Raw genomic sequence first — 13,390 nt, forward strand, 5'->3', positions numbered from 1 at the left:
ATGGAATTATGTCTAAAGTTTGCACAGATATTAAGAAAATTCTTTTGAGGAGGATTGGGAAAGATATAAGATCTCCTCCCTGCAGTGTAGATTGCACTTATCCTTAATCATTCACCTGTTCACTTGTAACATTACCTTATTTTTTAATCCTGGAGAACTGTACAACTAACCTGCTTTTCTTTATGTTCACTTTTGTATACTATTGTAGAAGTTGAAAAGCAACCATCTAAGTCAGACTTCCTCAGTCTAATGCCCTCCATATATTTCAGACTACAAATTCCTTGCTTGCATATGCTTGGAAAGTTGGAGAAGAGTGTGGCATTTTTCCTATTGTATGATAAGCAACCATTTCTAAAGTACTTCCTTTTCTTTGCTTTCTATTTTTTCTTAGCTTAAATTTTTTCCGTGATGCCCCAGACTTTCGTATTTTGGCTTGTGGAGGGGATGGGACAGTTGGATGGATCCTGGACTGCATAGGTAAATTAGGATCTAGAGACACTTGATAAATGAATTTGCATTAGAAGCATGGGTGAAGTCTAGGATTGCTGCTAAGAGAAGGGGAGAAGGAGAGGCTGAGGCTCTTCTTTCTCACCAATACACATACCTCTGTCATATTTTTGTCAAATTTTTCATATTTGAAAAAAATGCAAAAGAAAATGTGAATTATGACACTCTAACAAGAAATTAGAGGCAGATACTTTGCCTCACTCACAGTTTGCAGCCTTATTATCATCCCCTTCTTCATAGCTGTTAAGGAGTTTCTGATAAGGAGCTAGAGATGTGCAGATTAAAAACAACAAGCCCAGGTTAGATAAAAACCTGGAAGAGTAATCCTATGCATTGACCTTCCTTGGTTGTACTAACTTGACATTTTATTTATATATTTATTTATTCAATTTGTATAACCACTCATCTCATATTTGTGGTTCTGGGTGGCTCACATAATTAAAACCAACCAAATAACACAACCAGTCAACAAAATACAAAAATCAAGGAAAAAACACAATAGCCCCCTTTAAAAACCAAATCAAAGATCCGATTAAAAACCAAAAATAATTGACTCAGGCTGCCACTATTGTGGTATAAATACATTTTTTTTTCTCCCAGTAAGCTCAAGGTTGAGTTGGATTTGGCTCAAATCTTAAAACCAGTCACAACTCATGCCACGCTCTCCAGATCTGTGAGGAGCGGAGAAGGTGGCAATCTACATGGCTTGTGGTCAATTATATTACCATCCATTCTTGACAATTTAATTTGTGGCATACCACTTATGCAGTAGCTTCTACTCCCTTCCCCTCCCAAGCTTTCCCCTGTTCTTTCTGTCTAATCATATGGAAAGAAGATGGACATGGCTGTACCTTCTGGCCACTACATCACACTTGGCTCAGGAAGGACATGTGGAAAGTAGCTTAGCTACTGTTTTGCTTTTGACCACTCACTGTAAGATTTATCCCCTTCTCTCAGAGACTCTAAAATTTTGAAATATGTCATACCATGGCAATCTTCGTACCTATCTAGTACCAAAATGTACTCCCTTACTGTATAGATGGGGAGAAATCAGTAACCTTTCAGAACAGAGATGTGATGTATTGGTAGAATCCACTGAAGCTCCTGACTAGGTGACTCTAGTGAAGTTCTGCATGGATAAAAGTAATGCTAATTTCATTACATTAAACTGTCAGGGTTTTTAGATGCAAATTGAAAGTAAGGTTCATCATAATCATCAAGGACTCCACTATAGTAATACCCTGCTCCCCCTCCCCCAACCACTTCTTTTACCAATAGTGGACTCCCATCCAGTGCATATATTACATTCAAGCCATCTTCTAACCAACTTGCTTTGTGTACATCATATACTCCCCCTGGCTGTTGCTTTTTATTTTTAGTTGATGAACACAATTCAAGTGAATTCTATCCCTTTGGAAGTTATTAAGCTTTACTACTCCTGTTAGTTCTCCCCTGGCAGATGATGCAAAAGAAGGACATCACACCCAATTGCCTGTCTGCAGGCCTCTGATGGTTGCTTCTTTCTCTGCAGATAAGATGAACTTAGCAAAGCACCCTCCTGTGGCTATCCTGCCATTGGGAACAGGGAATGATCTTGCCCGCTGCCTCCGATGGGGAGGAGGTAAGTCTCTCAAGTCAGCCCAATGCTTCAGTTCATTCACCATGACCTCACACCATAACTTGCCAATGATTCCTCCTGCCAGTAGTCCCATGTGTTGTTGAAACCTGTCAGCTGCTTCTAATGCCACTTGCCATTTTCCATGCTCTGCCCCTGCTGTGAATATGGAGAAATTTCATGGAAAGGATTAAAGGGAAGTTAACTTCACATCACCATCCAGGTGACAGGTGGAGAAAATTAAACACGTTCCCACAATTGAACACCAAGGAGCCAGTCAGGAAGTTGGGTTTCCCTTCTCAGATGGGTATTTAAACAGAGGAGAGGACAAACACCCTTTTATTTTTATTTTCTGTGTTTCTCCTGTGATGCTGGCTAAATGCAAAGGAAGGGGAAAGTTCCAGCCTTGGCAGCTATAGGATGGGAACTAGTGAATCTGGACCAAAAGCTAGACCAGTGAAGCTGGTTGTGGTATTGGTCTGTTCCATTTCATGAATTGAGATATGGGCTGTGTGAACTTGTTCTGGTGTGTATATGTGTGTGGGATCCTGGAGTTTAAAGAACGTCTATTTCCTGCGTCAATAGGAACTGAGATCAACTTATTTAGGAGATATTTGTTCATTTTTCTGCATTTTCTTTTCCATTTGCAACTGTCTAATAAGTCTCAGATCTTCTATACAATAAAGATTTAAATTCTTAATGAACCGGTAGCACTGATTCTGGGAAAGAAATCTAGCCCTTGCGTACACTTTCAGTCAGGTCAAGCTACTGAAGGAAGAGGGTGGCCACTTACCTCCTTCCTTGAAAAGCAGTGGTAGAGAGGGTTTTTTAAGGGGCTAGTGCAGTGGTGAATTTTATGAGCCAGTTGAAAGCAGAGCTACACCGCAACACCTAGCATGCCAATCAGCTGTTTGGTAGCTAGCAGTGCAGTGTTGTGGCAGCAATGGAGCTGGCAGAGCTGGCAGTTATACTTTTATCAGCACACCACTGGGCTAGTAGCAGCATATCTAGTTGGCTGTCCCCAGGAATGGCTGGAAGAGTGCAACGAAGTTGTGAGACAAGAATTTGGAGACCCTGGTAGAAATGAGTGCCTAAACCACCATACCCCATGTGTTTGTATGTCCTATTAAAATGCCATTCGAAACTCTTCATGATAGCTCTTGATCTCCATGATGTGGATGCATTCCTTTTTAAAGTATATATGTGGGGAATCCCATAATATCCACCATGCAACCAGCAGCTGAATCCAATCAATAACTGTACTACCTTCATAGGTGCAGTTTGAACCTAGATTTAACATTCTTACTGGTCCTGGATTTTAAGTGGTCCCTGTTTAGAATGCACATTGTTTTGCTGGCCCAGAGGCTGATGCTGGAGTTTTTGCCACTAGTTAATTGAGAGTTGGGAGTGGTATACAAGGCCTCAGACTTCCATCCCAAATCCAGTTGTTGTTGGGGGGCTTATACCACATCAGGTTGATTTCTGCTTCCACTTCAGATCACCTGCCTTTCTTTTCTGGCTATATATTCCATAGAGCCAGTTCCTGCCTGACCTTCTCTTACACTGTTGCCCCATTAATGCTTGGCAAATTCCACCACTGACATTCTGTTCCTCATCACTGATCAATTTTTTTCTATTCCAAGGTTATGAAGGAGGCAACTTAATAAAAATACTTAAGGATATTGAGCACAGTACTGAGGTAATGCTGGACCGATGGCAAATTGATGTCATTCCCAATGACAAAGAGGAGAATGGAGATCCTGTCCCATACAGCATCATCAACAACTATTTCTCCATAGGAGTAGTAAGCAATCTGTATTTTATTCATATGGCTTTCCAAATATTTAGGACTACAATTCTATTATCTTTTTCCACAAGTCATGCTGAGAAATTTTAAGACTCAATTTTTTTTTTTCTTCATTCTGTTCCCACTGCATTGAAATATCAAGGTCATTAATAAGAACTTCATTAATTATAGAGGGACTGGAGGTAAAAAATTGTTTTAGGAAGCAGAAGGAGGTATAATAGAAGAATCATTTCTCATAGTGTATGTATTTTAGAAATCCATGGCATGGCATTCTGCCTTTTGTTTATGACTATTTTTCACCAAAATTACCCCCCCCCCAAAGTACAGAATCATAAAACAAATAATAAAACCATACAGAGTAATACAAGTTAAAGCCATTAAACCTAATGTAACGTCAGTGACAGCAATGCACCAAATGATACAGCAGGAGAGTTCACCCAAACCTCTAGATACTGGCTGGGGAATTCTGGGAGTTGGAGTCCACACATCTTAAAGTTCCTGAGGTTGAGAAACACTGCTCTGGATAAACAGTTTGGTCTTTAGTTGAATTCCATAACTCGGGCACTTGAGGCCAAATGTCTGATAAATGCAGATTCTTCAAAAGAGCTTCCCTATTTGATGTTACTTTCTGGAGAGGTACATATGGAAAAGATGACCAATAAGATATCCAGGACCCGAGCCACATAGGGATTTTTGTCATTACAAGTAGCTTGAACTTTTCCTGGTAGCACAGAAGCCACCAGCACAGATCCTTCAAAACTGGTAAACTGTTTCTAAGATAGGTTGTCCCTAGAGATGTGGACTATTCAGATCTGAAGCAGGCAAAGGTACTTCAGCTCCAGCACGTTCTTCCACTATGTATTTGTCAGCAACTCCTTCATATTGTTTCCTGAATTCACAGGGTAGCTCTGCAGGCTTAGGAAAATACTTGATGAAGTTCAGGTGATGGTTGAGAAGACATTATGGAGGCAACAACAGAGTGAAACTCATTTTTTGCTGCCCTATTGGCATCTCCTTAGCCTCTTTAACTCAAGCACATATTTTGCTGAGCCTACATAGCTACCATGCAAGCCCAGACTAAACCAAAGCCATTAGCACATTTTCCTGATTGTCTTTCATATCCATCACCTCCTTCTCTTCCTATTTTTGACAAGAACTTCAGACTTCCAGAAAGTAGAACAAAGCAGAGTTCCACTATCTTATTTAGAATAGAATAAAGGTCATATTAGTGCTGTTCAGCTTTAACACTATTCTGAAATGACGAGATCTCCATTATTCTATTTGGGAAAGGAGAGGGAAAGTTTTGCACTGCTCTGTTTTATCACTATTCTGAAACAGAACTTTGTCTTTAGATAGCAGCAGCCCTGCATTTCCTCACTGCAGTGTCCAGAAAATAATGAGGGATGGTGAGCTGGGATGCTTTTCTTTTGTTTGTTTGTTTGCTTATTTGCCACTTTCCCTGAAGTTGTCAGTTTCAACCATGGATGCCCAGCAGTTAGTCAGTTTCAGTTCTCCTAATCCACAGGACCTAACTACAGATAGTTTTCAGTTAAGGACAGTAATTGGGACCTCAGTGAAGAATGGTAATTGGGATAGGGAACTCCATCACTAAGTCATGAAGTGTGACATCACATGACTGCCCAACTTAAGACAGAAGTTCCATCAGTTCCAGTTACCATCATTAAGCGAATCCCACACAGCCGTTAAATATGATGTCACATGATTGCCATTTGCAACCTCCTACTGGCATCCCCGTCAACTTTGCTTGTCAGAAGCCAGCAGGGAAGGTCACAAATGGTGATCACATGAACATGGGACACTGAGACCATCGTAATTGTGAGCCAGTTGGCAAGTGCCTGAATTGCAACCACAGGGATGCTGCGATGGCCACAACCTCAAGGACAGGTCTTAAGTCTCCTCGTTCAGTGCTATCGTAACTTGAATAGTTGCTGAACGAATGGTCATTAACCAAGGACTACCTGTTGTTGCACAATTATGGCATGGCCTACCTCCTTTTTCTCTGGGGCTGATTCTGCCCTGGTGTCTTCCCATATGTTTCTTTCTTAACATTATTTGAATCTGAGAAGTGCTAAAATGAATTGTGGGAAGAGAGGCAGACAAACCAGCCTAGATAAGCCCAAGTAGAATTCTGAAATCAGAACATCTCAAATTTCTTGTAGTGCCTTGATTAATGGGTGCTTTTCCTGATGACTGGTGATATGCTGAAAGGGCACTGCAGCCAAGCCAGAAGAGAAAGCCAATCACCTTGCCTATACACCTTGTGTATTCATTAATATCTCACATTTACTATCTTTATAGTGAGAAACATGGCACTGCAAGGAAGTGATAGCATTTTCTCAAGAAAATAGACATAGTGCCATAAAGAGGATCTATGACATTATGAATAGAGTAAATGATAGATAGATAGATAGATAGATAGATAGATAGATAGATAGATAGATAGATAGATAGATAGATAGATAATTTATCTAGTGTTACCTTGATTGAATGAGGCCAAGATCACTTCCAACTTTTGCGGCTTGCCAAAATAAAAACTAAAAAGAATAAGATCCTGAAAAAATCAGAAGAGCCATTTCTGACCTTGTGTCAAATATACACAATACTGTATATTCAAATAGCTCCATTTGAATACAGGACAACTCCACGTTGGTCACATCTAGAAGGCTGTCACAAGCATTTCCATATCACCTGAGTCAACAACAATAGCAGGAGAAAAAGAAGAGGAACAGGACTTCACATTTCAGGGTTTCTTCCTTTAGTGCTGCTGAAAATGAATCTTTGACCACTGCCAATCTCTTTATAGATTAGCAGCAATCAGAAAGAAAAAGTACTCCAAAACAAAAATACTCCTCTGATCTATGTTTTTAACTCATTTTTATAATAATAGGGCAGATTGTGAAGGTGCATGCCTTCAGTTATGTGCTATTTTCTGGCCCTATTAGCAAGAACATGTCTGCCCAGTTGAATATGCTTTCCTGCTATATTAGTAGCCTGATATAATTGCATTTATAGCCTTTTATAAGTAGCCTTTTATATAATTGTATTTAACTACCCTGCCATTTTGTCCAATTAAGAATTCATGGTCGATATGCATTTTCACTGATAGAAATTGGTCAAATTAGTTTACCCATGTTGTAGGGTTGCTAGGAAGCCCCTCACAACAGCTGACTAGTTTAATGTTCTGGCATGGTAGGAGAAACAGCTGATGGAAAGGGGGAAAAAACACTGAAGCATTTGTTTAAAAATGTTCTTGTGTTATAGTAAGGCTCCATTTATAAATGATTGATGATTGCCATAAATGTGTTACAGACATAAGCAGTGTGTCTTACAAATGGCTGTAATTGATGTGCTGACCTTTTAGAATCAATAACACATGATTAATATTACATTAAATTATTTTTCATGCTTTGCAGACCTTTAAGAAAATTGACTTTGGTGTCCTATATACCACTGTATCTATAGATCCATTGTATAAGTCATTATAATCACTGACTATAACACTGGGTATTGCAGAACAAGAGAAATATATAAACAGGCTGTGTTGTTCTGGAATCTCAGCACTAACAAGATGCTTTTAAATGCTACCTCTGATGATGGTAACAAGCTGTTTGTGAGCCGAGGCTGCCACATGCTGCTTCCCATCTTCTCTCCCTTTATTTTTGGACTGTGAGAAATGTGGGCCAGTAACTATATCACCAACAGGAAGTTTTGGATTACAAATAGATCAGGTCCTGGACTTGCAAAGTCCCTTCCTAGCGACACTTCAATAGTCCATCACCAAGAGAGGGATGGCGGAGTTTGCTAATCCCTGAATGGAGTAGGGTGCATTCCACAGGCAATCCAAACCTAGAGACTGAAAGAAAGGTCTTTGCATTGCTGTTTGTGATTTGAAAAGAGTTTAAACTTTATGCTTACTTAAACAAAGTAAGCATAAAAACACAATTGTCAGCAAAGCAAAGAATGGCCTAGGTTATCCAACACAAGACTATTTTGTTCATGATTCTTAAGGATGTTTTTTTAAGCTGGATGTTTTGCCTTCTGTATTCTATGAGTGCAAAGCAGATTACCGTGAATAATATACATTAGCCTTCCCCAATTAAACCAACTAAAAGGGCATGATATTGGGAGAAGTCATTATACCAGGAGAAATGGTTTCTTTTTCAGTGAAAGACATTTAAGCCAATGGCATGCTGCCATTTTATACTGGTATTGTAAAATGGTAGAAAACACAAGAATGCATACATTCAACTAAGGACACCTCCACAAAAGGATTCTGCACATTTCAAACCTAGTGCTGAACTTCTGTGATCCCACAACATTGGCAGTGGTTGACAGCTGAGTCAATTTACTTCCAGCTGTGCTTTGGTGTGAAAACACTCTTAAAGCAAGTTTCTTTCTGCTCAACTGGAGCTCTGGGAATCTTGTGGGCAGGCTGGTTTCTTACAGGAGAAACACTTGCATCACCCACCTCCCAGCTCAACACATCCTCTCCCTCTTCCCCATAGAAGATCAGCCACCACAGTATCTTGTCAAGGTTCTCTTTGAAAAGCAACATAAGGATAATTCTTTGGCAGTTTGCATTCCCTCCCCCCCAGAGGTATCACAATTACAGGCAAGTGCAATTGCCCTTGAGATCTGGATGGCCCCAATCCTGTTGGCCTTCTGGGAGGCCATGGCTTTTCCTTCAGGCACTATATTATTTTACATGCATTTTTGTTGGTATTCAGAGCTATTTGATTAACATAGGTGGTTATGATAAAAATTATTTAAATAAATAAATGAAATTGGGGGCAAGAATTGCAAAGTGCAAACCATGGTAGTGTGAAAGTGCTTGAGAATATATATTATTCTGGTATAATAACTTTAAGAACCTTGTGGAGAAATGTAACATCAACACTAGTTATAAGAATTGTGGGGAGATACGTTTTAAGGGGTAAAGTACAAAATCTGCAAGTTCTAGCATTCAGAATTCTGGAGACCTGGCTGTACTTTAAAGTCTTCCTCTTTAAAGGCTTCCCTTTCTCTTTTTATAGGATGCATCCATTGCACATAGATTCCACCTGATGAGGGAAAAGCATCCTGAAAAATTCAACAGCAGGTAAATATCAGCCCTTCCCCCAATTCTTTTTCCTTTTGTACTAGTTATAAGGTGCTAGAGTGGGACCAACTCACTTGCTTAAGCCTTTACTAGTCTGGGCACCCTCTATCTATATGTGTGGATTTCAGTTCCCAGATTCCCAAGCTTCTCAGCTGAGAAGTCGGGGAGTTGGTGCACTTGTCTGGAGAACTGGAAAAGGCTAGCTTAGGTCTTTTTCTCAAAGATGGACAAATTTCAGACACTGAGGATCTACTCATAGTATACCCTGGCCTCATCCATTAGTAACTTATCTATTAGCTAGGAGGCCAGAAGCAGAGGACACTACAGGTGACAGCAGCACACTCTGTTTTCCAAGAAGGCCCTTGTGACAAGGAGAAGACTAATCTAACTCTAAAAATCAGGGAGGTTGCTTTGTCTTTCACCCCAGAAAGAACACATATAAGAACTTTGGTATTAAGAAAAAAAAGCCAGCACGAGCTTTTTCCTTTCTCCTTCTTTCTAATCCAGTTGCTTTTGTGCCATGTCTTTTATATTATAAGCCTGAAGGCAGAGACTGATTATTTTAAATTGCTTTGGTAGTCTTTTTCAGTTGAAGAGTAAGGTTAAAAATGTAAAGCAATGCAATCAATCAATCAATCAATCAATCATTTTTGAACCCTGAGATCCAGGAATCAAGAGTCTCTTGCAGAAGGCATATCCCTAAAATTGAAAACTCTGGGCCCAGGAATTTGTTTTGAGTACCAGAACTGATAGCACTTACATGCTTCCATATAAAGATCCAATCCTCACCACCCAAGGCTTTTTCTTCTCAAGTAATATGGTGAGGAGAGGTCATATTTTTGCTACTGTTATCAAACAGAAGTCAACTTCTGTTGCTGGAATACTGAAGTCTACACAGAGATCTATTTGTAGAATCATTTTTTTTTCTTGAATTGATAAGTTTTGTTGTTAATATGTGTCCTAATGGAAACTGCTGTTTAGTAGTAGGCACAAGGGAATGATACATTAGAATACTCACTGTGGAACAATGCAACCATGGACTACCCACCAAAGCATAGAATTGTTAACAATCATATGAATTTCATCACCTCTAACCACTGTGTGCTCTGATGCCATTTTCTCCTACATCCATGGGATTAATATAGGTCCATATATATGGAGGAGCATATAACAATACCTTCTTTCCCATGGCAAAGGTGGTAGTCTCATGCATATATGTAGAGAGAGAGAGAGAGATTTTAAAAATCAACAATCTTGTTTTTTTTTAATGGAAGATGATTATGAGTGCTATTCTTTCCTCTACAAACATGAAGTGTTCCTAAAACAGCTGAAAAAGCAGCCCAAATGTCATTAGTTCTTGGTGTGTGAGTCTTCTCCATGCTTCCACCTGGAACTGCTTTGATCATTGGATCTGGCAAACAATGGGTGTCTGAGCTGCTGCTCCCATACCCATCCCACTTCTAGTTCCCTCACTTACTAATGGCATCCTCCACATTACTGCTAAGCACAGAGCTCTTAAAATTTGATACCTTTCAACGTTTATGATTGTCTAATCAGGATGGAACACTCTTTAGTAGGAATCATTGTCTGATGGTGTAAAATATTTTATTTTTCTTAGAAACTGATACTCTGGCCATTTTGTTTAGTATATCTCCACTGGGCCATTGCGAAGCTATATTTGAGTCTTAGGTGGGCAGGCTCCTACTTTTAAAAAGCCTTATACTCTAAAGAATTGCTTGGCAGGAAGAAATAAATAAGGGAAATGGTGCATAGCATAGAAATAGCAATTTCTGTCATGTTCTCCACCTGTTAAGAAACAGCCCACACATAGGCCGAGGCTTGCCTACGTACATGTTTCATTCATTTTTACAATTCACAAGGATAAAAGTGTAAAAATTCCAGCTTCTATTGTTGCTTAAAGGGAAGGGTGATATTGGTTCTCTTGAGTTATTTCATACCTTACTGTCCAGGACAGGAATAGATCTCTTGGGTAAAAATTGGGTGATCTGAAATAGAATGACAAGGATTGCTGACTCCTAATTGTATGACAATTATAAATAAATAAATAAATAAATAAATAAATAAATAAATAAATAAAAAGATTTCTGTCCCCAGTCTCAGGGGAAAATGTAGGAGTAGATTTTTTCTGACAAGACTTGTAAGCTTGGCTTTGACACTGTTCATAACTCTTAGCACAGATCCACATTTTCTGCTTGGTCTAGTGCCAGTATGGGCCACTCATTGCTTCCTGACTGCAGAAACAGGTGACTTTGACTTCCTCCTATTCCCAGCCCATTGCAAATGCACCTCACACCCGTGTTTTCCAGCTTCAGTTCAAAATTGTTGTTTTGTAACCTGAGCCACATTAAGCTCTTCAGAGCAGATGGTCTCCAGTGACTTCTTCCATTCTTGTAGCAGACCCAGCTCAGATTGGCTGTAGTTCCCGGCACATCCCCTCCCTTCTAGGGGCTGGTCCCTGCCCTGGATGGCCATTTTGTCCTAGGTCACTAGGCTGCTATGTTCTTTGCTGGTCAACAGATGCTGTTCTTTCTACAGTCTTGTGATTGATCCAGAAATGGCCTATTACGTCAGTGAACTATCCTCAATCTTAGAAGCTCATGATCCATTCAACCCTTCTTTCTTCCAGTGGGCATCCTTTTGGTTTCTGCCCAGGCTTGGTGAAGTATCCTTCTCTTGCTTTCCCACCCCCTGCCTTCAATTTTGCAAAGCTTCCCTACATTTCCTCTTTTTTTTTTCTTTTTACGTATTTAAGTTGTAACATAAGAACTTCCTACTTTGTTTCTATAAATCTGAACTATCAGTTCCTCCTTGCTAATAAATTTTCCATGGACCTCCAGAGGAATGGGAAGACAAACTATTTGTATTGTGTTGATTGTTTGATTATTGTAGAATCAGAGCTATGATGGTACCATAAGGGGGGAAAGGAAAAAGAAAAGGTCTGCATTAGTGTCAAAGTAGATATGTGGAAAGGGGGCATGAAGGCATCCATGTGTATAAACATCTGGAGAGAACATCCCTAAAAGAAAAAGGCAGGCCCTGGTAGGCTGGTTTACACAGCCTAGACTCAACATCACCCTGATCCCCTTATCTATACACTGCAATCCAGACTGGAATTTCTGAATCTGGCTTAAGAATTGGCCAGGAGCAGCATGAGCAACAAGTAGCTTAGGCTGCAGTGTGGAATTGCTCTTAGGCTAAGTGTGCGCTCAGAGACACCTTGTTTCTTATTGTACGTTTGCCCATTTGAGCTATTATTTTGCTTCTGACCTCAGAATCAAAATGGATTGATAGTCAATCAGGAATAATGCCATGACACTTGTCTTTAAGATAAAAAATATTACTGAAAGAAGCTTATTTTCTTTGCATATCACAGAGATAAAATCCTGGAGCAAAATGGTCTCAAAAGAATATGTATGGTTCTAAGATTTATAACATTTTGCAATTCTTGATATTTTAGTTTTTGCCTGGAAAGCTGCTAGAATTTGGCTATAGACCCAGTTCCATTCATTCACACTTCATAATTATATATAAATTCCAGAACCAGCAGAAACAGGCAATCAAGGCAAAACAGAACATCAGGTTGGAACTAGCTCATATTTCACATGCAGATTCATGAGAAATGGTCCTGGCTTGCTTTCATTAAATAAAAAAAAGACCACTTCCTAATGTCTATACAAGAGGCATTCAGGAAAACTTTACAAAAATTCTTGTATTCAAACTTTCCTTAAAAAATTAGCAGACCTCCAGCAAACTTTCGCTTTCCTTCTGAAGTAAACCTCTCCTTATCCTCTAACGTATCTTAAGGACAGGATAGGTAATAAAGAATGAAAACCACAAAGGTAATTCCATGCTTCAACCATGCAAAGTGAATAACTTTTGGCCTTTCAGATGGTTCATTTATAGTTCTCATAAAGCATGACCACAGAACATGTTGGCTGGAGTTAATGGGAGGTGCAATCTTAAATATGCAGATTTCTTCAGGATTCCCACTGCTATTAATGATATGCAGGTTTTCATCATTCCCACAACGACTTTACACATCTTCATTAGCAACATACTTTTGCTCAAACTGTAATGGATATACGGCAAACAGTTTGAATCATTTGGCACATGCACAAATATTTGATGCATATATTCACAAATCAGCCTAATATGAGTTGAGATAATGTCATAACCTGTTTGCTGCAACTATGCACTGTGGTCTTTATTGGAGAGGGAGCTAATTAGCTTCTCTCACTCTGCATATAGCTATTTCACAGATTTAAAAATAATGATTTTCTGCCTGTGATAGTCCTGGTGGGTTTACATATTTATAATCCAG

The 13,390-nt window shown here is 39.4% G+C and overlaps 1 protein-coding gene across 9 annotated transcripts in view; it reads left to right on the forward strand.

Annotated features, from left to right (window-relative positions):
• Positions 1-13,390, forward strand: part of DGKG (diacylglycerol kinase gamma) — a 183,449-nt gene that overhangs the window by 133,692 nt on the left and 36,367 nt on the right. For all 9 annotated transcript variants that reach the window (XR_015794506.1, XM_088132662.1, XM_088132663.1 and 6 more), the window contains 4 exons: positions 392-477; positions 2,039-2,128; positions 3,766-3,926; positions 8,984-9,048. Coding sequence is in view for 8 of the 9 variants with exons in the window: in XM_088132662.1 (XP_087988788.1) it covers positions 392-477; positions 2,039-2,128; positions 3,766-3,926; positions 8,984-9,048 (402 nt within the window). In the remaining variant the exon portion in view is untranslated. The remainder of the gene's footprint in view (positions 1-391; positions 478-2,038; positions 2,129-3,765; positions 3,927-8,983; positions 9,049-13,390) is intronic.

This window comes from Python bivittatus, unplaced genomic scaffold, assembly GCF_059951505.1.
Source record: "Python bivittatus isolate LINGU-HERP-01145 unplaced genomic scaffold, Pbiv_v1 ctg000980_np1212, whole genome shotgun sequence".
In the NCBI taxonomy this organism is placed as follows: Eukaryota; Metazoa; Chordata; class Lepidosauria; order Squamata; family Pythonidae; genus Python; species Python bivittatus.